At 35.9% G+C, this 27,281-nt stretch overlaps 3 protein-coding genes across 7 annotated transcripts; 2 read left to right on the forward strand and 1 right to left on the reverse strand.

The window, feature by feature from the left end:
* The first annotated feature begins 1,990 nt into the window (after positions 1-1,990).
* On the forward strand, positions 1,991-12,733 carry LOC106658012 (tyrosine-protein kinase Abl). Of its 3 annotated transcripts, none has more exons than XM_023461781.1 (15): positions 1,991-2,692; positions 2,816-3,081; positions 3,635-3,788; positions 3,956-4,065; positions 4,159-4,457; positions 4,533-4,674; positions 4,745-4,875; positions 4,948-5,210; positions 5,643-5,814; positions 5,884-6,139; positions 6,303-6,434; positions 6,512-6,644; positions 6,991-7,097; positions 9,196-9,422; positions 9,752-12,733. In XM_023461781.1, the coding sequence occupies exons 2-15, from the start codon at positions 2,955-2,957 to the stop codon at positions 11,618-11,620; spliced, it is 4,122 nt and encodes a 1,373-aa protein (XP_023317549.1). In that variant the 5' UTR covers positions 1,991-2,692; positions 2,816-2,954; the 3' UTR covers positions 11,621-12,733. The 3 variants fall into 3 exon arrangements, with proteins under 3 accessions (XP_023317549.1, XP_014235269.1, XP_014235268.1); XM_014379783.2 differs by having other exon boundaries at positions 1,991-2,677; XM_014379782.2 differs by having other exon boundaries at positions 1,991-2,510; positions 2,582-3,081.
* A 523-nt stretch (positions 12,734-13,256) lies between these two features.
* Positions 13,257-14,884, reverse strand: LOC106657949 (NTF2-related export protein). Its single transcript, XM_014379669.2, has 4 exons — positions 14,216-14,884; positions 13,822-13,908; positions 13,591-13,735; positions 13,257-13,487 (listed from the first exon to the last, which is right to left on the reverse strand). The coding sequence occupies exons 1-4, from the start codon at positions 14,222-14,224 to the stop codon at positions 13,318-13,320; spliced, it is 411 nt and encodes a 136-aa protein (XP_014235155.1). The 5' UTR covers positions 14,225-14,884; the 3' UTR covers positions 13,257-13,317.
* An 87-nt stretch (positions 14,885-14,971) lies between these two features.
* On the forward strand, positions 14,972-27,244 carry LOC106657945 (PHD finger protein rhinoceros). Of its 3 annotated transcripts, none has more exons than XM_014379664.2 (11): positions 14,972-15,670; positions 16,432-16,481; positions 16,875-17,389; positions 17,472-17,628; positions 17,711-17,863; positions 17,939-18,226; positions 18,384-18,557; positions 18,636-18,802; positions 18,891-19,014; positions 19,130-19,711; positions 19,777-27,244. In XM_014379664.2, exons 3-11 carry the CDS (start codon positions 16,932-16,934, stop codon positions 26,383-26,385), a joined length of 8,712 nt encoding a protein of 2,903 aa, XP_014235150.1. In that variant the 5' UTR covers positions 14,972-15,670; positions 16,432-16,481; positions 16,875-16,931; the 3' UTR covers positions 26,386-27,244. The 3 variants fall into 3 exon arrangements, with proteins under 3 accessions (XP_014235150.1, XP_023319006.1, XP_023319008.1); XM_023463238.1 differs by having other exon boundaries at positions 14,972-15,652; XM_023463240.1 differs by lacking the exon at positions 14,972-15,670 and adding an exon at positions 15,972-15,999.
* Positions 27,245-27,281: the final 37 nt, after the last annotated feature.

A 27,281-nucleotide genomic window follows, 5' to 3' on the forward strand; every position in this document is an offset into this window, starting at 1 on the left:
TGTCCATTTAACATTGCCTCTTAGGGGAATCAGCAGTTTTCCGTTTCCAAAAAGTCATTACTTTTTTATTTGCTTGGAAACACGCATTTTTTATTATACACTCGGCAACAAAATTATCGCAACAAAAAAATTCATCGAAATTTTGTCGATTTTCAAATGTTTCTATCTTGGGCTAGATTTATCGTATCGACACGCTTTTTTTTTAATTTCTTGGAAATTTTGTCCTCTTTAAATCCATATAAATTAAGATAAGATTTGAATTAATGTTGAGTTACCAGTAGTATTTGAGCGTGACCCTAAAAATTACTGAAAAAAAATGACTGTTTGAACGTGTACCAGTACCACAGTGATTTTTTTATCGAAATTTAACAAACACCATCGCAAAGTGCTCTTTTTAACGAGTAATTTAAAAAAAAAAGACCTCTCTACGATTTTTTTAACGCCCTGTAGGTCGATTTGAAGGTACGGTTTATGTACGCATAATGCCCAGAAAATCGTCTTGATTTCAGGTAAACGGGGGATTTTACGTACTTTAAATGGTATCTTCAAAATGACCTACAGGGCCTTAAAAAAATCGTAGAGAGGTCCTTTTTTTTCTAAATTACTCGTTAAAAAGAGCACTTTGCGATGGTGTATGTTAGATTTCGATAAAAAAATCACTGTGGTACTGGTACACGTTCAAACAGTCATTTTTTTTCAGTAATTTTTAGGGTCACGCTCAAATACTACTGGTAACTCAACATTGACTCAAATCTTATCTTAATTTATATGGATTTAAAGAAGACAAAATTTCCAAGAAATTAAAAAAAAAAGCGTGTCGATACGATAAATCTAGCCCAAGATAGAAGCATTTGAAAATCGACAAAATTTCGATGAATTTTTTTGTTGCGATAATTTTGTTGCCGAGTGTATATTCGAAAGCTAATGAAATTTCCTGTAACATATATTAATTTCATGAACTTGTAAAATGATTTAAGCCCACAGTAAACGAAAAACTGCCAATTCCCATAAGAGCCAATGTTAAATGGCCAAAACTTTGGATTTCATTATTTCCTAAGTTTGCATGGAAACCCCAAATTTTTTTTACCAAAAATCTTGTAATTTCATAAACTATCATCGATTAAAATTTCACTTCCATCTAAAGTTTTTTTATTTTCGCTGCAGCCTCTTTAAATTAATTGTCCGACAGTGGAATGTGACAACATAATTTTTATGTAAATTTCTGCGAGAAATCCGAATATTGAATAATTTTTTACCTGAACCTCCGGGAAAGTCGTAAAAATTTTGCTGTGAAATGTAAGGATATGAACAATGTAAAAAAATTTAATTTAATGTTATACTTTATAAAAATATTTTTCATAATAAACGCTCATGATCGTTAGGTTAAGTTTGAAAAAACTTGAGAGCTATTTTAAATATTTTAATAATTCTCCACGAATAAGTACTCTATCAGTTATTCTTTATTAGTTTTGTTATTATTTTATTCATTCGCCTCAATCATTTGGGATATACACTGTCAATAGTTGATTGTTGGCCTTAAAAAAACTTTTAAAAATCTCATGAGTTACAGTCATTTTTCCGGCATGAGCATTTTCTAAAATTTTTTTTTAAATTATTAAAAAATAAAATAATATTAAAACTCGTAATATATGAAAAACTAATTACATGGCTCATGTTACAACTATTCGTAGTTCATACCCTACTCAATTTTCAAATTTATAATTAACTAAATCTTTTATTTAGTTAAGTCGTCATTCATCTGTCATTTGTCATAATTTTATCATTAACTTTGTTCTCAACACATTTGAAAACTGAGCGAAAATCAAAACTTTTATTATACTGCTCTGTCGGGCCTCTGGGGTCTTATCTGGACTAACTTGGAGTGATCTCTTCGATACAACTGCGGGTGCTGCCGCTTAACAATTCTCTTTGTAACTAAATAATCGATATCGCAAAGCTGCATTATTGCATATTAAATGCATCTTCATGCGAGAGAGCATGTGCATATGTATTTGTAAATAGTATAATGTTCATATTAATTAATATTGAATGCAGAACTTTTCGAAATAAATGTTAGCCAGTTTTATCAGTATTGAAATGAAATTAACGGCCTCATAAAAATCATTTGGCACTCAGATTGGCAAGTTTTTGTAAAATCTTAAGTTTTATTTGTACACCATAAAAGTTTTGCATTAATTCGAAGTAGCTTTTAGAAAACTTCAAAAACGTAAGCGAGCTATGAGTACTTTGGCGTGATAAAGTTAAATTTTGTGAACAGCAGTGATTCAAGCAGAAGCCAGAAAATTGAATACAGTCAGATGACGTACAGGCAGGCTTTCGGACGCTCTTTAAAAATTATAATTAGTGACTTCTTATAAGTTTTTGCTTCCAATCCCAATTCAGAATTTGGCAGCGAAAGGTTCTGCCTTAATGATGTTATTTAGTTATTATATATAGGTGCCATGACATTGTCAACATTGTAGTTTTAAGCCGGTCTGTCTAATTGACAAGTATGTATATAATAGCATATGTATATGCTTGATACACAATACACACTCATAAACTCAACGTTCACGCTTAGAAGCTAGCGCCGCCGTCTATGAGCAGTTGAGCTAGTACGAGCATCAGTGCCTGCAAACTGCACGCCCCGCCTCCAAGTACCAAAATTATATCCGATGTGAGTGACACTCTTGTGAGTTGATAAAATCTGTGCATATCAAGACTTATTTCGCGCTTAAATAAACATGATTAAGTGAAAATTATACCCCAAAACTCTCATCGACAAACATTTTAGTGTAATCGATTCCTCCCGCAGTCTTAGCATCTCCTGATGCATCCCAGGATCGTTCATGTAACTCATCACTCGCTGACATGAAGGTACGAGACACCACCGGCTTATAATTCACTTCCTGCACCACCACGTACGAGGGCTATGCGAAAATTGGTCCAACGTCATGGGTGCTCAACAGACCAAAGATAGGGTAATAACCCAAGGTACTGTGGTTAGGCAGACTCGCAAACAACCCAGAAATCCCAAAGATTCAAGAGCAATGGGATCTAATATCTTCACAGAACATAGTGGTATGTTTCATGAAACCTTTGATATTAACATTGCATTTTCAATTTCTCTTGCTCTCTCTCTCTCTCTCTCTCACTCTCTCTCACTCTCTCTCTCTCTCTCTCTCTCTCTCTCTCTCTTTCTCTCTTTCTCTCTCTCTTTCTTTAACTTTTTTCATTTATCCTTTTATCAGAATGAATTATTTCATTATAATATCAATTCTTCGAAGTAAGTATTAAGACTCAAATGTATTAATATTATTATTTTAAAAATTATGGAAAAAAACTTGGACTGCCACAAATGCTTTTCCAATAGTTATTATTAATAATACTGTTTAATTCAAATAACTGGTAAAAGACTGGTATTTTTTTTTAGTTTTCTTGTATACTTATGATATCTGTGAATTACAACAAGCATGATATTTAATTTTATTATTGAGATGTCAAAATATTTCATGATTGAATATTATAAATATTTTTCATGATTTGTATTAGAATCTCTTGTAATAAAACTAACATTGTGATCTTTTAATTTTCAATAATTGTCATTTAAAACCATCTTTTTTATTCATCACAGAAGCTCTACTTCAGAGTAGACCTCTTCCACATATTCCAGCCTTGCCAGAGAGTGATCCACCAAGTACATCTAGTACTCCATCAATTTCACAACAATCTACTTTGGATCAACATGTCACTGTTACATCAAGTGGGCTTCTTGAAGCTGCAAATAGGTTCAATATATTTATATTTATATATTATTTTTAAAGATAATATTTTCTTTTAAAGTATTATCAGAAATAACTTTTGTTCTGATACAATCATGTTGTTAGTGAAAAGAAAAAAAATGTTCAGTTATTTATATTTGAATTATAAAACCGATATAAATTATTTATAATAGATGGACTAGTAAGGAAAATCTCTTAGCTCAAGAAGAAGACGATCCACAACTTTTTGTTGCTCTTTACGATTTTCAAGCAGGTGGAGAAAATCAGTTGGGTTTAAAAAAAGGTATGAAACTATTAGTATATTTTTTTTAAAAAACAATAAAGTTTACAACTTTTAAAACGTATTTCTTAATGACAATTCTATGCATATTATCAGGTGAACAAGTTCGAATTTTGAGTTACAATAAAAGTGGAGAATGGTGTGAAGCTCATTCAAGTTCTGGTCAAGTTGGTTGGGTACCATCAAACTATGTTACCCCAGTTAATTCATTAGAAAAACATTCATGGTACCATGGTCGAATATCCCGAAATGCTGCTGAGTATCTATTAAGTTCTGGTATAAATGGAAGTTTCCTTGTCAGAGAGTCTGAAAGTAGTCCAGGTCAACGTAGTATATCATTGAGATATGAAGGAAGAGTATACCACTACAGAATTAATGAGGACAATGAAGGAAAAGTAAATGATATTTAAATTTAATTACTAATGAATTGAAAAAATGTATCAAATGATTCAACCAATAACATTTTGCAGATGTATGTAACAACAGAGAGTATTTTTAATACATTAGCTGAGCTAGTGCACCATCATTCTATGCTTGCTGATGGACTTATAACTCAACTTTTATATCCTGCTCCAAAACGTAATAAACCAACTGTATTTCCACTAAGCCCAGGTTTGAACTAGTTTTTCATGTTAATGATTATCTGTTATTTTTGTATATTTATTTAAATTTATACTTATAGAGCCAGATGAATGGGAAATTAATAGGACTGACATTGTGATGAGACATAAACTTGGAGGGGGGCAATATGGTGATGTTTATGAGGCAGTATGGAAAAGATATAACATGACTGTTGCTGTAAAAACCTTGAAGGTTGTTATCTTCATTATTTGAAAATAAAATTCTATTTATTTGATAATTAAAAATTAAATTAATATTTTGTAGGAAGATACTATGGCATTAAAAGATTTTTTAGAAGAAGCAGCTATAATGAAAGAGATGAAACACAGAAATTTGGTACAATTGATTGGAGTTTGTACAAGAGAACCTCCTTTCTATATTATTACAGAATTTATGAGTAAAGGAAATTTATTAGATTATTTACGTAATGAAAGTAAACATCAAATTAATGCTGTAGTATTAATGCATATGGCGACACAAATAGCTAGTGGCATGAGCTATCTTGAGAGTCGAAGTTTCATTCATAGGTAAATTATTAACTGTTTCTAAACAGCAATAAACAGCTACTTTGAAATCGATTTAACATGATACTGTTTCGACTTGCAAATTAACATAATAATCATCATATTGATTTGAGAATTTACTCAAAAATATATGTATACATATGTTCAATACTATGTTTATTTGCAAGCCAATACGTCATAACGAATCGAGCACAGAAGCTGCATCATTTTGCAAAGAAGTATCAAATTACGTGTAATTAGGGAAGTAAATAGTAGATGGATTTTTATTTACTTCCTCAAGTGGATTATACTAATTGCCTTGAATATTTAAACTATAAATAGATATTTTATTTCGTCTATATGCTGAAGAAAGATACATTATGTTGCATAGCATGCTGGGTAGCATGAGAACCAATTAATTTTATAACTAAAATTGAACTTTTTTATGTCATGCAGAGATTTAGCTGCTAGAAACTGCTTAGTTGGGGAAAGCCACCTTGTTAAAGTGGCGGATTTCGGATTAGCCAGATTAATGAGAGATGATACATATACAGCTCATGCTGGTGCAAAATTTCCTATAAAATGGACAGCCCCAGAAGGTTTAGCTTATAATAAATTTTCAACAAAAGTAAATGAGTATAATTTTTAAATGATTATTATGAAATTCTTAAACTTAATGCCTTTTTAATTTTTTTAGTCTGATGTTTGGGCGTTTGGTATTTTACTATGGGAAATCGCTACTTATGGTATGTCTCCTTATCCTGGAGTAGATTTGACAGATGTATATCACATGCTTGAAAAAGGGTATAGAATGGAATGTCCTCCTGGTTGTCCACCTAAAGTATATGAATTGATGCGTCAATGTTGGCAATGGTCTGCCTCTGATAGACCAACATTTAAAGAAATACATCATTCTCTAGAGAATATGTTTCAAGAATCAAGTATAACAGAAGGTAGAGTATTTGTTGAAAATATTTATATATTAAGTACCTGGACCATACTCGTCGTTAATCCCCAATCAAAAAGTAAAAATGTTGCTTGGCTTGTTGTCATAAGATGATTCCTGAATCTTAGATATCACGAAAAAATTATATTTCGATTAATTTATTTCCATAGAGGTCGAAAAACAATTGCAAGGTAGTGGGTCACAAATTCAACTTTTACCAAGCAACAAATCACAAACAGGTAGTTCAACAAATATTCATGGACTTGTTCTTTCAACCGAACAACTTTCAAATAGTATGCCAGGTAATAATGCAATGACCAAATTGATATAATTTATTATACATAATTGATCTACGTAAAATTTTTTTTTCATATTTTAGAATCAAGTTCTGGCGGGAAATTGAGCACATTTACAGGAGGATTTTCAACAAAAGGCAATAGCAGTTTAGTTCAAATGCGAAGATCAACAAATAAAAAAGGCAAACAAGCACCTGCTCCTCCCAAACGCACAAGGTCAGTTTTTATATTAGTGTTTATAATTTATATTTCAATGATTAATTTAAATAAAAATGTTTATTGAATTGATGATTATCAAAAGTTCAGAAAATTCTATTTTGCATATTAGTAAAAATAATGCATTGTGAAAAATTGACATTTTTTACAAGTAGCAGCATATAGATCAAATTCTATATTTCTTCTTGAATAATTTGAAAAACGAATCATATAAATGTGATCTTAAAATTTGATAAAATATGTATGATACTTAAAAGTATGGGAAATGAGATAGAACATTAACGTTGAACTTCTAAAAATTCTAAATAAAATTAAATTTACTTACTCATCACTTTTGTATTTGCAGTCTTCTTTCATCATGTAGCTCTTTCCGAGATTCGGCATATCAAGATCAGGATCATCAAAATACAGATGTGCCAAATGTTGTATTACACGATAGCAGTGATCTAAATGGTATTGACAAGATTATTCAAGGTATTTTGTCATACGAATCAGTCCGAACTGACAGTATTTTTTGCACGCATAGTAAAAATTACAACCCTCCCTAACCTTGCTGTTGTAAACAGCATCACTGCAATTAAATTATCTTCTATAGTATAATTACAATAAATATACATACATTTAGTTAATATACATGTACAATATTTATATAATTATAAATTATGTTTATAATAATATATATATTATATATGTATATACTTTCAAAACATAAATTAGTAATTTGATCCAAGAAAATTAAAAAAGGTTGCATGTACCCAAAGAAAAAATACATAGGAAATAAGTACCAATGTTACTTACCTATTTCCCTGTAGAAGTAATCATTGAAGTTGCCAAGAGTTATCACAATTCAATTTTACAAATAATTTTCAAATCTTTGTTTGTAGAAGATACTGCATTTAACAAAAAATTTTGCATGAATCACAAATTTTTAAAAGGCATATTCGATTTTTATTGCATCATTTTGAGTATCCTTCGATAATAGTTAATTGAAATCATTAGATTACGCTTATTTTCACATGATCATCATATGATAGGCCAGTCGTGGAACATTTTTTTATGTGAAAATATTTTACAGCAAACTGACTGCACTACCTTGTAAAAAATAAGTCTTGTCGTGAATAATATGATATTTGATCTGAAGTGATATTGATTTTGGGGTCTCTACTGATTCTTGCTTAAACCTTTCATTAAGTTTAATATAATCTTCTTAGGAGTAAAAATAGAAAAACTTATAAACTTTTTTATCAAAGTGAATGACAAAATATTATGAGCTAGTATTATTGAATTAATTATAATTAAGTATTTATTTTATTTTCTTATAACATTGTTTTGCAGTCAAATTGAAGTAAAATGCATTATTTAAGGAGATGGCAAAGCCAGCTCAAAAATAAAATGTTCAATTCAGTTTTCTAAAACTTTTACTAAATATTTCATTAAAAAGCTTTATACTGACCTTCCTTTTGAGGTCTTTAAGGGCATTATAAAGCTTTTTAGAGAAATATTTAGTAGAGGTTTCAGAAAAATGGATAGAAGATTTGATTATTGAACTGACTCTGTCATTCTCTTAATTGGCCTATTAATCATGGGTAGAATTCTTCAATCATTTCAGCACTATGAAAATTAATCAATCATCTAAATTTAATTTTTTCATGCTATTTTTACGCTTTCCACCATTCAAGCAGTGTTAGGTGATTTTACATGTTACCACATGAGATGATCATCTTCAGTTTATCTCATTGGTTATTATTAACATTTTGCTGTGTATACCATCATTATCATTATCATCAGTATGTTAGTTTTATGATTTGATTTATGTCATTATGGTCATATGCATTGCAGTTACTATGAAAGATATTATAAAAAAACAAGTTCTTATTTGACAATATGCACTTTACATTACCGACTTTCTCATTAGATATTGCTATATGTGTATGTGAAAGAATTAAGAATTGAACAATATGAACCTCTTAAATTTTTTATAAACTTACATTTTTTCCGTTAAGATGAAAGATTATTAAACAATGTCTAAGAAAGAAGATATACCGAGAACTTTATTTCTGAATTCTTAATTATAGCGAGATAAAGTTTGATCAGAAGCATCAATAAATATTTTATAATAAATAAATTTTCATGTTAGATATGAATTCAGGAAAAAAATTCTCACAGTAAAATTGGTGAAAAATTATTTCAAAATTTAATTTCGAAAAAAGGAACATAATTAAGATTAAATAAATCTGAATATTAAACTATACTGAGCTTATTGCTTCGCCACTATTTTAGAGATATACTTAAAAATCCACGATTCATTTCTATATGGAACAAAATATCAATATTGTCAAAGACTTTGTTGATGATAGTTAAGTTGAGTGCTATTCATAAGAATAATCGGTACATGTTGAAAGAAAGCAAAAAATACTGTGGATCTGGCAGATACGTAAGACATCGTAGGATAAATTTAACGATTAAATGCGTTAGAATCGGTACTAATTAATATTTTGATAAATATACAACTAAATCGGCTACCAATGCGAAATCGAACGTACAAACTCAGGAGTAGTGCGAGATACGACGACGGGTAATAGTCAATCAGCCAGCGGTGCCGATTGGGACATGGAACACGACGGGGACAGCTCTCAAGGTGGCGGCGGTGGCGGTGGCGCTAGTACCAGTGACGCGAATTTCGGGACGCTGCTGTCCATATCCCCAGAACCGACGTCCAATCATAAACGATTAACAAAGCCACGCGCACATGCGTCTAAGGAAGTGCTGCCACAGAAGGTATCGTTAACTACTGCCATTGTCTATCTATCTCAATCATTTTCTACAGTTCTGTACAGTACACGAGGATTCAGCGCTCGTTCACGATCGCGCGGGTATGCGTCAGCGTGCTTGAGTCTAAACCGCTTATTCGCCAAACCCATTGCACTCTAATGACATGCAATAGTCTGTGGAAGCGGCAAAAATGTAAAAACACTTGGCATTGCTTGAATGCTATTGCGTCAGAGACGCGATTTACCTCTTGTACCTTTGTCTTTTGTATACACGAGATATGATTTTATACGATACAATTTTGAGATAACACCGAAACAATTGTTTTTTTTTTACAGCTGGTACACGTGGGAGCTTTAGAGGTGCAAAATGTTAAAAGGGCCATCCACCGGTACGGAACATTGCCGAAAAATGCACGCATCGGAGCTTATTTGGAAAGCTTGCGTCAGAGCGGGACTCCGGATAGCGAAGGAACGAGTGCCATTGGTATCGATCAGCACGAGTCATTCGAGGCACCGGCCAGCATAAATTGCAGCCTCATGGAGCGCGCGTCCAATCGAAATCAGCTGCAGCAACGCCAGCAAAACAATTCGCTCTCGCCTCGCCAAAGCAAATTGCGCGGCTCGGCCCAGATGACGCGTAGCAATTCGTCGTCGGGCGTTGTCACGCCTCAAAGTCAAACTCAAACGCAGACTCCGCACTCAGCCCGCAAAATGTCCGAGTTGAGAACTTTTTGTGCTCCTGTACCCCCGCCTAGCTTTCGGGGGCCCAGTCCGCCGCGACCGACACAGCCGAGTCTGGCTGATCTGGAGTTTCCGCCTCCGCCCCTCGATCTACCACCTCCACCGAGTACGGACCTGCTCGGTACAGCCGATCCTGGAACGACGGACCTCGAATGCTCCGAGCCTTCGGCGATAGAAGCAAGCTCTCGATTCGGTGTAAACTTGCGTCCTCGTCGCGAGCGTTCGGCCGAGCCAGCGCTTCGAACTATGGCCGATGCTTGCGGTCAGACTTCGCCCCAAAAAGCGAGCGACGCGCTTGAGCTACCTCTACCTCCGCCTCCACCACCACCACCTCAGGAAGAGCCAGCTGCCGCCGGTGCTTCGTTCAGCAATAAGCCCGGCATGAAGGAGCTGCTCGAACTCAAGCTTATCAATGAGATCAAACAGAGCGGCGACGACGGTGAGCTACCAGCGCCGATGCGTGGATCGACCGGAAGGCGCTTCGATCCCGCATCCCAGCTATTATCGGAGCTGTGCGCAGGTTTGGCGCCACCCGAGTACGCGAGTACAAACGTTATACCGTCCGTTGAAAGCCCTGAACCTACCGGCTTGGGATTCAAATTAAAGCGAGTTGAGCGTAGGCCCAAGGAGGACACCGACGGTGCAACAATTATCGATTTCAAAGCCCGCTTGCGAAAAGTTGAGCCCGGTGAGCGAGCGCCTCCCTCGCCAAGTTTCGGTTTGGCCGTTGACGAGCGTAACGTTCCATCGGCCTCGGACTCGGATGAGCCACAAGATGACAAACGATGCAGCACCGGCAGTATCAGTAGTTTGAAAAAGCTTTGGGAGACCAAAGAGCAAGAGCCGATCCCACCCTGCAGTCCACGTGCCCCCCATCGAAGCGAAGAACCGACGGAGGAATCGCCGGAAGAAACGAATACTGCCTCGTCAGGCCGCCCAGCAACTTCTACGAGTGCTACTCGCAATTGGCCACCATCGGCACGCGAAGCAGAATCTGAGAAACCTGTGGTGCCAATGAAACCCAGCAAACAACAACCCACTGCCTTGATCAAACCGTTCGGATTGTCGATTTACGCTACGCCTAACTGTCATAAATCCCCCGAAATTGGAAATAGCGAATCTGCAGACGCTAAAACTGGAAAACAGTCCATTCTTGAGATCATCAATGTATTGGAGAACAGCATCGTTAGTCTAAAAGCCAACCCGAACAGTGCAATTGCTAGCTGGCTGCAGCTCTCCGATAAAGTTGGATTATTGCACGGAATGTGTACCTGCTATGCGCAAGAGATGTCGGAGCACGTACCTGCTCATGCCAAATTTCAATTTCGCGATGTATCTTCACGGCTGGAATTGCAGGCACGACACTTACGTGCTGCGGGATCTCGTAATGTTGATGAAAATACGAGGCTTCTCAACGATTTGTACAACACGGTCAAGGATGTGAGCAATGTCGTACAAAGATAAAGCTAAGGAACTACAAAAGCTTTTTGTTTATTCTTTCATTACGAGTAGTATTTGTCTAACAAGGCTTCAAAATCAATGATAGTGCGAATTCAGCTAAATTCGGTCGAATGAATACAATGTGCTAATTGCTGAAAATTGATATATCCTACGATCTAAGTCATTAAACCACTGTCCAATGACCGAGACTGACCGGAGGACCTGGCATCCAGTGTCTCACCGCTAGAATAGACATTATACTGAGCGTTATTTTTATGATCGAAATGCAACGATTGCAAAATTTATCTACTTGTGTATTTCGCGAATCTATTGACAGATGCTTAAATAATCATCGTGCAGTTACAATTTATTAAATTATACATAAAAAAGTATTTATTCTCTCACACCGCTGAAACTATTAGAAAGTGATGTATACAATACAAATGCAAATGATTTGCTGATGCAGAAAATTGCATGATCATGTAGACTTAGGATTAAAAAAATGATATTGTTGCTGTGACACTCTTCTCTTTCTCTCTCTCTCTCTCTCCCTCTCTTTCTCTCTTCATTTGGCTCTATCTCCATGCATTCATCTATCCATCCATCTTTTTTTCATAAAAATATTATATATAATTTTATATAACTGTTTACGACTCATTACTAACGTAATTTTTATATATTGTAATTACTGAATATTCTGTGCGCTAAATCTATGGTATTTTAAGTCTATTAATAAGTAATTTTTATGTTTTTCCATGTGTATTTTTAGAATGAGACAATATTGATAATGATTTTCTGTCTATGACCAAGTCAGATTAATGACTTTATTGTATCGCTACTTTTCATAAAATTAGAAACAAATTAATGAGATTTATCAAAATAAACAACCGTATGTTCAAACTTGTCAGAGTGTCGATATGATTGTGAACTTGAAATGTTTTCCTGTAATTAAAAATCGACATTTTGTTGCTCTACTAATAGTGGTTTTTTTAATAATAATTATTATTATCAAAGATAGTACAAGCTCTACTGTAAAGAGCATGTGTAAGAGCATAATCAGTTGTGTTTTTTATGTAGAATTGTATTGAATTAAATCATATGAATACAAAAAATAAAAAATCGAAAATTGCACTAAAACTTTTGTTTTATCATTGTGTATATTAAAATTGATCAATTACTATTCCGATTTTTTGCTCTCTGCATAGGTATATTTTCATTTATTTAACTTTTTAAGTTTTATTTACTTAACAAGTTTTTTGGAAGTATTTAAAATTATTCACAAATATTTGTTACTTTATCAGTAAAATGACAATATAATTTAGCTGGTATGTATGCAAATTGCAACCAGTACACAATCCTTATTTTATTTAAATTTTTATTTTCATCTCGCCTTTGAAAAAAACTGCAGAGCTAAGAACCTTGTCAAATGAGTTATTGTAATTATTTGAATTAGTTTTTGGGTGCTTTTGCAATTGTTTTTTACCGATCATTTCATTTTGGAGACTGTCTAATCGACGACCACTGGATATGACTCAAATAACCCATAATATTGTGGTTTCGCATATGGCCAAAGAATAAAATAGACAGTTTCTTCATTTTTTTGATAGATTCACAAAGGAAAGGTATAATTCAAAATTTACATGACATAAGGTAGATAATGTAAAATTTAAAATAATTTAATTTAACTTAATTTTATATACAGGATACACATGATTGTAAAGCTAACTTTCTAGAGCTTCTTGAGTTCTGAAACAATCACTAACTATTTTCCATTTATCTCCTAAAGCTGTTATTAAGAAATTTTGATTGAAAGTTTTAGCTGATTTTTCATGATAACGAACTTGGCCACTAATTTTAACCAAAAACGTCAATTGGTTAGCCACAGCAGGAACTAAAATAAATACAAGTATTTATTAGAAATTATATTCATTAAATTTTTAGTTAATGTTATTCAATTGTAACTAAATAATTTTAAATTATCCAGATATATTTACCTGTGACTGGCTGAGCATCTAAAGTTATCACTGTGTGATCAGAAGCAGGAAGTTCTGTCCAAAAATGTTGTATTTTATCTTTACCCTCAACACCATTGCCATTCCATACCAAAATAGCTGTATCCATATAAAGTCTTGACATTAACTGTTTTTAATTAAAATAAACAATTGTAATTTATTTATTTCAAGAATCTATAATAATAATATATAATATTATAATTGAATACTTACATATCTTCTTTTATCTAAACTTTCATAGTATAGTTTAGTGAATTCTTCTGCTGTACGACAGGCTTGATCACTTTTGGCTCTGAGGTCCTGGAAAATTAATTTTTATAATAAATCTAGTGAACAGCACATACAATGGAAGAAAAAAGTTTGTTTATTAGATAGTTTCATAAAATTCACAGGAATTAGTTATAGAAACACGTTTCAGTGTTGAATTTTGGTCATAATAAATAATTTAAAGCTTCGTTAATTTTTTTTCGATCATGATTTTATCGTTTTACTTGAAAAAATAATTTTTCATTTATCCACTTATTTATAAAAAAACTCATACGACTTAAAAATATTTGATGATGCATTGAAAAATAAATCTTTGTATGAAAACTATGCACGTGCTTACCTCGTCCATTGTAAATGAGTAATCTTTTTTTATCTTCAACCAACTATCACTATCCTTTCGCAAACGGGTGACAAAGCAATGACAAAAAGACTAATAAACGAACTCAAAATAATTCCATAGGTTACATGGCAGTTTTTCTAAACGTTAGATGTATTCATTCGGCTTAGGTCTCTGGAGGCTGGACTCTGATCTGATGTATATTACTGCAGCGATGTGACGAGAATACGCGTGGCGCTTTGACTGGACCTCTATTTACTTTACTCCGTAGAGAGGTGAAGTATAGTTGAAAGTTGAATTAAAGCATAACAGTGGATGCCTAAGGATCTTGGCTTGACCGGAGTAACGACGCGACTGCCGACGATGCAATGCGCCGAAGCAAACTTTTACGGCCGCTGAACTGAACGGACTGTTGGTTTGATGATGCGATATAGCACACAACCCACTGCTACACTGAGGAGTATATGCTACCGAGCAAGAGAAAAAGAGAGAAAGATAGAGGAGAGTGGTGGAGACTAGATGCGGACGACGCGAGCGCAGTAGACCAAAAGTGCAGAGTGCAGACTGCGAGAGAGTGAGACGGAGCGCCGAACGGAATATAATGAAAACAAGCAGCAGCGAGAAGAGCCAGAGTACAATATAAGAGCCCATGTACTGGCGCAAACGAGTATACACACACACACACACACACACACTGTATATACAGAACAAGTGTGTCCAACTGCATCGTGAGTTCGTATTGGGCCTCAGCAGTCAGCTCCAGCGCAGTAGACAGTGTATAGTTGATGCTTGTTGGGGGCTCTGCCTGCAGCCTGCAAGACTACACACTCTCAGTTCAGGGCACACACACTGTCTACATTCAATAAGAGGAGTTAGCATTAAAGGCAATAGTAACAATGATTCTATTGTAGATATCGTACATGTCTTGAGGCAGTGCACATGAAGTTTACTACCCTACAAGCAGCGGCTTGGGTATGAGTGCGTGCGTGTAAGAGTGCCTAAATTCGAAGCGATACTCGCGGATCGAACCACACGTCCATTGACGTGTCCGACCAGCCAAGACGATAAGTGTCGGGAGTTGCTACCATAGTTTTTGCTAATTGTATCAGCTTTCATGAATCATGATGTGTTTATCCGTTCTGTTGCAACTTGCACTTGGTGTATAAGGCTGAACTCTCTCCGCGCGAGTTAGTAGTGTGCACTAGCGCCATCTATATTGTCAATGTTGTTGAGCTGTGCCGTGCACTGTGCTCCGTAAGTTGAGTGAGCAGCAGCACCAGCAGCGACAGCAGCAGTAGTGGCAGCCAAAAAAGCATCAGCAACAACATTGAGGACGACTAGATAGAAGCTACAGCGACGACGACGTCGACTATTACGGGGTTCGAGAATCAGCAGCAACCTCGCCTCGGTAGTGCAACGATCACGCGCACATCGATGATTGTACGACGACATGGATATGTAAGCGCCGCCCCATTTGTCATTGCCTGCATTTCGCTACCCGCGACTCCGCAGCATTGCCGCCCCCGCGCGCGTCTTTTCTTGCTTGTTTTCGTCTGCATCGAAGGTGGCCCGTGGCTACAGTTCTCTTTGGCTATCCCGTCGAGAGGGCGAGAGTGTGCCATCCACGTACGACCTTGCTGCATTCAAGCTATCACCCCGGGTCCCGGCGGCACACGCGTCCGTGTTTACGCTGATAGCGGCGCCCTCGCTTGCACTCTGTAACCTCGGCCAATGACGCACTACACTATTCACCCGCTTTTGTCACTTCGTCTATGCTATTGTTACGAGTGAGCTTCTTCATCTATCTTGCTCTGTTGCTGCTGTTTATTATCTTAATACCCTGATTTCATCAGTTTTGACGCACCGAATGTTGACCATGACAAGGCCTCCCTATGATGCATATATCACCATAATTATTCTTATGAATGTTGAGGCCCTTGCTCTGATGGCCTGCATTATTTATCAAGTTTTGTTTTACCATTCAATCAATTAAGGGCTTTAAGGAACATTTAACGTTCTTTAACTGTAAACATCATAAAAAAATTAGGAATTTCATCTCATTTTAACATTTCACTTTTCACTCCAAATGTATTGTTACTTAACAAAAATATTCAATCGATTAAATTATTAATTAGTAAAATCTATAAAAATATATGTTAAATTTACTCTACCTAATTGATCAAATATATGTTTATATTTCTAATTTTGTTTGTTTTCAGATTCAGAGTAATATCAATTGACAGATAATCCATTAAAGAACTACCATGTAGTGAGTATTAAATGCTAATAAAGATTCATGTATGAATAAAGTTGTTTTTCTGCTATAGTCATCTGAGGATAAATGCTAAAAATATCCAACCAATGATTTGATGATTATAAGTTAACCGTAATTTATTAAATAATTTATATTGTATATAAATAATATATTGTAATTTAATTACAAAATTTATATTTTTTCTTATCTTCTAAATACGTGATATTTATTGAATACTGGTTCCAAAAATTTGGATTCAACCTTTTTTATGTGTGACTTATGGTAATACAATTTTTGGCATTTATAATCATTAGAGCAAAATAATAATTTAAGCAAAATTCATATTAATGATTAATAAGTTTATATGCATAAAATTATTGTGTTTGATTGAATGTTGATTATTTGTAGGATACGCAAAAATTATCTATGTGTGTCACGCACCAGTAGATTGCTTGGTGTAAAAGAATGGCACAACGAGGGAAGAGGAGCAATAAAAACGACAATGACTCAGCATATAGTCTGGGCCCAATTAAAAGGAGGAAATGCAGGGTGGATTCTTCAGCTACTGATACACAAATATCAGCTGCTACATTGGGTCCTTCTGAAGAAGAAGAAACAATGGCCTCGTCCAGTCAAGGAGGGTCATCATGGACCCCTAGACCTCAAGAAAGAATATCTAACATATACAACAGATCAGTGGCTGAAGCTCCTGCCGAGCTTTATCGCAAGGATCTAATAAGTGCAATGAAATTGCCTGATAGCGAGCCACTTAATCTCAATGATTATTGGGTTATTTCTGATCAGTGGAAGCAAGAGTGGGAAAAAGGTGTTCAGGTTCCTGTAAACCCAGACTCACTTCCAGAACCCACTGTATTACGCATTCAAACGCCACCTTCTAGTAGGCTCTATGGCGAATTCAAGTTGTAAGATATTTGTTCTTTTAATTTAATCATACAGATTTTTAATTACACAAATTATATTAATCTGGGTGTATGTTTATTTTAGACCAAAAAAGTATTTAAGAATCTGCAAAGATGAAGGATTTAATGTTGAGCATCATTTTTTGAGTACTACTCCAGCAAGAGCAGAAAAAGCCTGTGGTTATGATTTAGATGATACAGATATTGCTTGGCTGGAAATTTTCAATGGAGAACGAGCAATGGTAACTCATTAATCAATTTTTCATTTATATTCTATAAATTGAAGATGTTGCTACTATTCCAAATGTATTTTGTTTATCTTAGTGTGGACAATCTTCTATTACTGAGTCACAATTAGAACGAATAATAGAAGAATTGGAACATTGTTGCTGGGATAAAATTCAAATTATATTAAAGAATGAAGAAGGTCTAGGAATTGAATTTGATGAAAATGTCATTTGTGATGTTTGTAGATCTGTAAGAATTTGCTTAATTGAGTAATATTTTTTGATTTTCATTGTATTTTTATATTAATGACCATAACATTTTTAGCCTGATTCTGAAGAAGGCAATGAAATGGTTTTTTGTGATTTTTGCAATATTTGTGTACATCAAGCTTGTTATGGTATCACTTCAATACCAGATGGATCATGGCTGTGCAGAATGTGTACACTTGGACAGAGACCTGCATGTGTTTTGTGCCCTAATCCAGGAGGGGCAATGAAATCCACACGTAGCGGGCAAAAGTGGGCCCATGTATCTTGTGCGTTGTGGATTCCTGAAGTTAGTATAGGCTGTGTGGAAAAAATGGAACCCATAACTAAAATATCCAGTATTCCGGTAAATATTATTTGTAATTGTACAGTTCTTACTTTTTCAAATGATATCACATTCTCTAATGTTAAATTATGTGAAAAAATAGATTTAAAACTTTTTATAAAATTTTTAATCAAAAATTTTTATTTATCAAACTAATTTTACCACTTTTAATTTTTAGCAAAGCCGATGGGCTTTGATATGTGTACTTTGCCGAGAACGTATTGGTGCTTGTATACAATGTAGCATAAAAACGTGCAAAACGGCTTATCACGTTACATGTGCTTTCAAACATGGTCTCGAGATGAAAGCTATCATTGAAGATGAACAAGCAGAAGATGGCGTTAAACTAAGAGTAAGATTAATTTCATTAAAAATTTTTAAATAAATAATTTGATAATTCTTTTAATAAATACAATTGTAATTTTTTCAGTCATACTGTTTGAAGCACAGCAAATCAAATGTTAAAGATAAACCTAGCAGCGGAGGTGGTGGAAACGGAAATGAAAAGGGCAGCTCTGATTCTGATGAAGGTGAAGTTCGTAGAAGAAAACGTAAAGATATGAGTTCGGAAGAAAAAACTCAGGCTCGTGCTGCAAAGTAATTTTTGTTCTTAGTTAAAATTATTGACCTAATTCATTTTCATCTGTTAATTTTGAATATATATATATATATATTTTTTACACAGATTACAAGAAATTGAAGCAAAATTTTATAAGCACGTGAGTTTAAAAGATGTTTCAGCTCAGCAATTAGAGGTAGACTTAGATGCCGTCATATCCGTTTATAATTATTGGATACTCAAACGAAAGGTAGAATATTTAATATTACTTAAATCTTTAAAATTTCACATTTAATTATTTTTGTGATTGGCTTGAATTACATTATTTAATGCTGCAAATACAATGAGACATTTTTTTTTAACAGTCTGGTCATAATAAACCTCTGCTACCACCTCGCTGTGGAGAATTATCTGGTGCGGGACTTCGAGCCCAAGGTAAAGCAGCAGATAATGAAAAAATGCGAAAATTCGTACAGTTAAGACAAGATCTAGAACGAGTACGAAATCTTTGTTATATGGTGAACAAACGAGAAAAACTTTGTCGTACTTTCTTACGTCTACGTGAACAAACTTTTTACAAACAAGTGCTTATTGTTGATTTGCCTAATCTACATTCGTCAACACTCTCAGCAGTTCTTGCAGCTAATCATGGTCCTTCAATATATGATCACCTTTATTCGCATGCTGATGCTGATCACCATAACCGTAGTGTTGAATCATTAATTGCTTGTATAGAGAATTCTGATGTACGGGGATTTTCTGGTACAAGTGACAGTGCAAAACATGAACCTAATTTTAATGGTGCAAATAATAAATCTTTGCATTTTAATGGATCAGCTTCTCATAAAAAAATCGGCAATTCAAATCCCTCAGCAGCAAGTGATGAAAGTGAATCTGAACAAAAACCCAGTAAAAGTTCACTGGTTGTTAAATCTGATAAAAAAATGGTAAGTTTATAATTTAAATATGGTGTTTTGAATGTTTCTCACTAAATTTTTTCTTCATTTTGCAGCCTATCAAGACACACATAAAAAATGAAACCGATTCAAGTTCTGACAGTGAAGGAAAGGGCTCTATTGTTAAAAGCAAAATTAATTCAAAACGAAAATCTCGAAAACTTATTGAAAAAGAACGTTTAAGAACATCTTCACGAAAAATCTTTGATGATAGTAGTGAAAGTGATGCAAAAAATGTCAAAGTGGCTTCTGGATCTCGTACACTTCAACATATGGAACTTGAACTTGGAAGCGCATCAGGTAGCGACTCAGATGAACTGATAACTATCCGCAATAAAAGTACTACATCTCACATCGCAGCTACTGCAATGGCTAATATCTATTCAGACACAGATGAATCTTCTCTTGATCGCGTTTCTGTACGTTCAAGTCGTAAATCTAATCTCAATCTCTCTGATCCGAATATTAATTCAAAAAAGAAAGATGAAAGTAAACTTAATATTACAAAAGATGGTAAAGACAAAAATTTGAAAGAATCGTTATTTGATGAAATCACAAAAGAACCAACTTCAAAAAGCAAAGACAAGTCAACGACAAAAAATAAAGAAAGTATCGCATCTGCTCTTATTGTTCCCCAACGACAAGCCGCTAAAAAAGCTTCTGAAAATATCCAGCGCTCTCATAATAAAAAAGAATTAACGTCCTCATCTGCGCCAAGTGATTCTTTGATGGATAGTAAACCACTTATTGAAAAACCGCTTGTCAAGGGCTCAAAAGATAGTAAGGAATCTAAGCTATCGACAATATCTACAACAAATAAAAAATCTAAATCAGATGGAAAACAATCTTCAAAAGATTCTAAAACAATAAATATCAATGATACCGAAAAAGAGGTTGGAGACTCCGCCGACGTTATATCATATGTACCGCAAAGAAAAGCAGCAAAGAAAGCAGCTGAGCATATTAAAAGTGGAATTAGTTCTAAATCAATAGTTCCAATTACTGAAATAGATACGTTTGATAACAAATTGAAAAAAGAATCGGCCGATAATTCTAGTAATACAAATAGAAAAAAGAATGAGACAAAGAAAGAAGATGGTGCTATAAAAGAAGAAGTTTCAATCACGCAAAAGAAATCTGTAAAAAAATCACCATTAAGACTCTCATCCGAATCATCCAGCACTAGTAGTTCTAGCAGTAGTTCCAGCAGCTCTAGTGATAGTAGTGACACCGATGATTCAAAGAGTCCTGAGCCACCTACAAAACATGAAAGCAAAACGAAAGAGCATTCGTTATCTTTGAGCAGCTCGAGTGACAGTGATTCTAGTCCACCTTCGAGTACTCATTCCAAAAGCAACATCTCTTCACCACGAAGTCGGCGAAACATCACCAAAATAATTGAAAATAAATTACTGGAAGAGAACTCTTCTAAAAGTAGTCCGATTTCATCTTCTTCGGTGACGGGACGGAAACTCAAAAAGCTGCCAGATAAGAAGCTTAAAACTTCCGACGGGCGGCATGGACACGAGTTTCAGCCGCCGTGTATTGAAAAAGATGAACCGAACCGAAGAGTCACCACAGCTCTTCACAAGGACGATGCTAAAACGACTGACGAACAGTTGTCGTCCACTGTCGCCAGTAAACATAAATCTACCTTCGAGCTCAAAGAGCCTAGTTCTAAAAGGTCAGAAGTCATTCAATCACAGCAGCAGCAACACCATACCGAACAACAACAGCACGAGTCACAAATTAAGGCTGATGAAAGTTTGTTCAGTGGGTCTCGAGATAATGATGGGTCACGAAATATATTTGGGGTCAAACTTTCTAAAAAACCCACCCAAGTCGATGAACAACAATCGTCCAAGCAACATTCGCCCCAACAAACACCTTCCCATAAGAATATCAAACAAGAAACCTCAAACACGACAAGGTCAAAAACCTCAGATACTCGCAAGCGAAAACCGAATAGTCAAGCAATGCAAAAAGAGGAAAAAGATAGCTGTAGCAAGGATGCATCTCAGATCAAAAAGGTTGAGAAAAAATTGAGCACCAAATCGCGTGATAACCAACCAAGCTCTTTTATTGTTGACCAAGAGTGCGTAAACACTGATAAAATTAGTGCGATTGTGCCTTTGCAAAAGAATGCAAGTTCATCAGTTGAAAGTTCTTCTCCTAGAAGTCGAGCAAAGAAAACAATTAGTCAGTCAAGTGTTGTTACCCTAGAAGAAGAAATGCAGCAACGCAGGGCTGAACGTGATAGCCCTCGAAAATCTTCAAGAGGTTTAGATAAATTATTAGAAAAATGCGAGCATCTAGATAAATTAACCAAGTCAAAAAATGTAACTGAGAATATAACAAGTACTGATAAGTACAAATGTAATTCTACGAAAACAGAAAATGATTTTAAAAGTCATAAAAAAGATCTTTTTGATACACCATTAGCTGAAAGATTGGGTCAAAACAATAAAATAACCGAAGCAAAATCTGATGTTTCAACGAGTAATGCAGAAAGTGGTGAAATATATAAACAACAGCCGCATAAGGATGTTAGTGAAAATTGGGATTTAAAACCTTCCCTTGATAAATTTGACTCTACGAACGATGAAAAAGAGAATAGCAATAAGAGACGTAGATTTATCAATCGATCGATTTTTTCACCGCAACACAGTAGCGGAAAAGATCCAAGTGTATCAGATTTGTTTGATTTTGATCAAGATATTTTGAATGACGACATAGTTAACGATGACGGCTTTACTATACCGCGAGATTCTGAAGAACGCAATGCGTCGCTCTCCTTTTCTTTCAACAGTGATTTACTATTCAAAGAGGAAATAAAAGAAGACAGTGCTCGAGAAACTTTAAATCTCGTTGAAAAGCTTCGCCTCGAAATGTCGAAAAAAACAAATTCTAGTCACATTGATGCAGATAAAAATTTGGTCGATATCAAGCTTAGCAGTCCAAATTTGCCTACACAGCAAACGAATCCAGAAGTCGAACAAATAATAAAAACACCTTCAGAAGCGGTCGACATAGAACTGCTGAAAGCAGATGCACCAAAAAAAGTTGATCGGGTACCGGAACCGGAGCGATCGAAACAATTAGAAACTAAAAGTTGTTTTCCAAATAATAATGAAACATCAGCTCACTATGTTCTTTTTGGAAATCAAGATACTAGTGGAAAAGTTTCAATGGTCGATAGGGCTAAGATGGATCGAGCAGAGGCTGATGAGCGATGGGTTCCACCAAGTAATATTGACAATTTCAATTTAACAGAACCGTTGAATACATTAGTAGAGAATCAGCGTTACGGGATGGCCACCCAGTCCTTTTCTAATGATTTAAGTTCGTCAATTTTATCTCAAGAAAATAATAATACTTCAACGCTCGTTCACTCGCAGTTACAGCACTTGGATGTGCAAGAACAGCAATATATGCTACGAGCTCCTAACGTCGGAATGGATGCACGAGCTGGTGAACAAGCTACGAATCGACTTGTTCAGAATCTTCAGAATTTGGCTTCACTCGTAGAACAGCAAGTTGGAACATTGCCTTCGCATATTGTCGACGAAATTACACCCTTAGAAATAGTTAGTCGGCATCTTGCTGGATTACCTGGAGCACAGAGTGGATCCCTTACTGCAGGTATTTTAACGCTTGACGATGTGCCAAAAAGTGAAATCGAGCGCTCTCTTGATAAAGATTCGATTGGTACTGAACTCACGCGGCAAGATTATCCAAACCAAAGCTCGCCATTCAATGACGTTACAGCTGTTCGCCATGGTCAAGACACTCGCTGGGCTGAGAGCCAAGTTCTTCCATCGCGACGTTCAACTTCTTCATCTATTACCTCATCATCATCCGTTGATGAACATTCGGGAATCTCACCGTATGAAGGCCCAGTTGTAAGCAGCACAGTTGGTTTTCCTCCTTGTCAGCTAGACTCTTACACTGGATTCGACCAACAACCTTCGAGTCAGCCTCAAAACAGCTACGCAGGAGCACCGGTATCGCTTTTTGCAGCTCAGAGTTCGACAAACGCACAGCTACCATATTCCTCGCCAGGCTCTGCACTTTTTCCACCTCCTTTCGGTGCGCCATTCCCTGGAACAACGCAAAATATGATGCAGTCTCATGTTTCTAAAGAGCAACAGCAACAACAACTTGGCGTGCCTCCATGTACTGCAGCATTCACTTCATCTCAGCACAACTTGGCTTTTACAGCGGCAATGGTTTCACCGAGTAAGCTACCTTCTCCGGAGCCTGCTCGAGATCTCTACGTACCCTCGATTGAGGAAGCGCCACAGCCAGCGGTCCCACCACCGCTATCATTGCAGCAACAATCTCAGTTGCCTTTACATCAGCCAGCTCAAATCACGGAGAGTCCAGCTGCCGCTGTGGCTGCGGCCTTTTTAGATAGCGTCGTAGGACCTGATGCAACTGCCGATTTAATTTCAAATACTCCAGCATGTAATGAGCAAAGTAGGAGTCCTGCTAAAAGTACACCCACTCATGGCAAGCGCTCACCGTCTAAGCCAACGCGTACTTCCGCACGAGTTACTTCGCTTCAAGCCAAGTCTCCTGGTAAGTCACCTCGTCAGCAAGTCGAGCCATCGACAAAAAATAATACAGCTAGTGGTCGAGGTCGAACTCGACCTAACAAATCTCAGCAAGCTTCTGGACGAGGTAGAGGACGTGGACGAGGTCGTGGTCGGCCCCGGTCGTCTTCGCAACATAATAGCTTACTTTTGACAGATGATTCCATTCAGCATAAACTTCAAGGTAGTGTTTACGATTTCGATTCAGATGAGGATTCTCCGGCTGAGGCTAACATAGCCGATTTACGCACCATGCGTGAGAGGAAAAAGTCAATAGAATTATCAGGATCTATCGGCAGTGAACGACGCGATAGCTTAAGCAGAGAAACCTTCAGTAGTCCAGCAGAAGCGCAGGCAATTCTACGTCCACCATCTTTGCCTGGAGACGATTCGAATTTGTGCGGTGAATCCGTTGTCCTTCCAGAGCCTGCGATGCCTGCACTTTTACCAGGACTTGCGGAAGTGCGTACCTATAATGCCACAACAAATGTTGAACATTCTTTTAGTAGTCATCTACTGGGACCATATCGAGAGCCAGTCGTCGACGAAAAAAGTGTACTCAATAAGCGCCAACCTGAAACAGACTTTGAGACTGGTGAACCCGGAAAGCTATTAAAAGTCAAGATTAAAGGTCCATTTTTGGATGCCAGCTATGGCGCAGCAGTTGTAGCAAGTACACCTACACAAACTTTAACTCAACCTCTAGTTCCACCTACACCGATTGCAACTTCAGGAACATCGAGTTTACGACGCATGCGTAAAAAAGAACTTTTACGTCAATACTGCTCTCAGGATATGAATATGAATGATCCAGCAGGAGCTGGAGTACCTTCGATTCCTCCAAGTCTCCCGCCTATTAATCGAACAGTTATTACTATTCCTAAGGCGGTTGCATCTATGACAAGCATTCCAACTAAAGAAGATTATAAAGCTGTGGTTGATCAGGCTAACATGGAAAAAGATCTAGACAAAAAACGGCGCAGAGAGCGTGCTCATCTGGGAAATTATGCCCAAGACTCGTCCGACGAGGATACGTCAACAGCTATTCAGAATCCGGCTCAACAACAACCAACTGTTGCGGGTTCTGAACGTCGACGTGGATCTAGTGCCAGTGGAAATAGTGGTAATGAGCGTCGCCGTGGAAGACAGCCAAGACCTATCAGTCAAGGTCCTGCTACAACAAGGACTATAGCCACACCTGTTACTGGAAGCGGTGCTCATCCAAAGCTGAAGATAAAAATTGGTCAATTTGGAGCAGAGCCTACTACCGATGATCGTAGTAGTAGTCGGCCACCGAAAAAACGGCTTAGTAGTATTCCTAGCAGCAATAACTCCGATGAAGTTATGGAAGAATTGAAGCGCGAAAGTCTTAAGTTCCGTCGTCAAATTATGATGGACTTCGAAGGTAATGACGCTCCTGCGAGGACATCAAAACCTAAACGTGACAAGAAGGATAAAAATGGTAAACGCAAGAAGAAAGCGAGCCGTGACAAAGAAGGACGCGTTGAATTTTTAGCTGATGGAACAGCCACGCCAAAACTCATTATTCGTTTGGGTAAAAGTGACGCTGATGCGGCAATTGAGGTTTCGGGTAATTCCAGGCCGTGTAGTGCACCACCTATACAGGATACAACAGCAGCGCGGTTAACTGCTGCCCCTTCCATCAGTGAAGACCAAGTGAATAAATCCGAAATCGGTGCAGCGAGTCACGCTGCTTCTGATAGTTTAGAAAAAATTGAGAAACCTGAGCATTCATCAGTTAGTGCACTTCGAAATGTGCGCGGTGCTAAAGTTTCTCCTATTCGGCTAAAATTAACACGTTGTCAGGAAGGCTATGAACTCAAGTCGGCAGCAGAGGCGGCTGCTGATGGCAAAACAAAAATATCTGATGATACACCTGCAAATATTCAAATTACAGAACGACCGGAACATTTTATTAAAGATAAATCAATAACTGTAGCATCTAATAAGGGTGAAAACTCGACGCAGTCGGACGCTGCAGCAATATCAACACATGATTCATCTGGGTGTCCACCAGCCCGATTACCTCAAGGTTGCCAAGTTAGGTAATAACTATTCATAATTGTATAAAACAAGATCAGTACCAAGACAATGTGATGTACATATTATATTTATATTTATATATACTTACATCGGGCGCGCCTCCTCCTTGTGTTTTTAGATATAGAGTTTACTTGTAAACTAAACTACTTTTAAATTCATATATTGCATTTTTTTAAATATGTAATATACAGTTTGGACGATGGAATTGTTTAAAATATCAATTTAGTTATTCAAGTCGAAGTGTTAGTTGTTTTCGATACTATTAATGTTCTAAAAATATCGAAATTGATCCGATTCTCTACTAAGATGAAAAATTTATTATAAAAAATGACTATTCAAGGCTTGTAATAAACGCAGAGTAGTAGCGATAATCTTAGTTGCTGTAAAATGCATGCTACAATTATTTTTATTCTTATTTTTGCTGTGAAATATTTAATTTTTATTTAAAGTTATATTTTACTATTTCAATTCGAATGTAATGATAACAGTCTTTTGTTTAAATGTTCAATTTATTTACTTTCCGAATATCTCTTTAAATAATTTTCAATTATTCAAATTTCCTATAGTACGAATATTACCTTTAAACTCTCGTAGCAATCGACTTCAGAATAAGTTCTAAATTTGAACAAATACCATAATTTTAAAGCTTTCTTTACCCGTAATATCTCAATGAGGAATAATTGAAATGTATCGTTGTAAAAAGTATCTCTTTTTTTTTAAATTTCGAAAATTTACATTCATGAAAAAGTAAGTAAAAAGATGTCATCTATTTTTTACATCCTCAAAGATGATGATTTAATAATTTTTACACCGACTCTCTTTAAATTTTTAAAAGTACACAATTTTTTAAATTAATCAAAACCAATTACGAAAATTAAAAGCTTTAACATTTAATCATAAAT

This window comes from Trichogramma pretiosum, unplaced genomic scaffold, assembly GCF_000599845.2.
Source record: "Trichogramma pretiosum strain Unisexual culture from Peru unplaced genomic scaffold, Tpre_2.0 scaffold84, whole genome shotgun sequence".
NCBI classification, from domain to species: Eukaryota; Metazoa; Arthropoda; class Insecta; order Hymenoptera; family Trichogrammatidae; genus Trichogramma; species Trichogramma pretiosum.

Bases quoted from the DNA above. Each gene is read 5' to 3' on its own strand.
- LOC106658012 (XM_023461781.1), top strand. From the start codon at position 2,955: ATGGGTGCTCAACAGACCAAAGATAGGGTAATAACCCAAGGTACTGTG. The intron at 4,458-4,532 runs GTAAATGATATT...AACATTTTGCAG, and splicing joins ATGAGGACAATGAAGGAAAA to ATGTATGTAACAACAGAGAG. The intron at 6,140-6,302 runs GTAGAGTATTTG...TTATTTCCATAG, and splicing joins AGAATCAAGTATAACAGAAG to AGGTCGAAAAACAATTGCAA.
- LOC106657945 (XM_014379664.2), top strand. From the start codon at position 16,932: ATGGCACAACGAGGGAAGAGGAGCAATAAAAACGACAATGACTCAGCA. The intron at 17,390-17,471 runs GTAAGATATTTG...TGTTTATTTTAG, and splicing joins CTCTATGGCGAATTCAAGTT to ACCAAAAAAGTATTTAAGAA. The intron at 17,864-17,938 runs GTAAGAATTTGC...TAACATTTTTAG, and splicing joins TTTGTGATGTTTGTAGATCT to CCTGATTCTGAAGAAGGCAA.
- LOC106657949 (XM_014379669.2), bottom strand. The intron at 13,736-13,821 runs GTAAGTATTCAA...AATTAAAAACAG, and splicing joins GTTTAGATAAAAGAAGATAT to TTAATGTCAAGACTTTATAT. The intron at 13,488-13,590 runs GTAAATATATCT...TATTTATTTTAG, and splicing joins AGATGCTCAGCCAGTCACAG to TTCCTGCTGTGGCTAACCAA.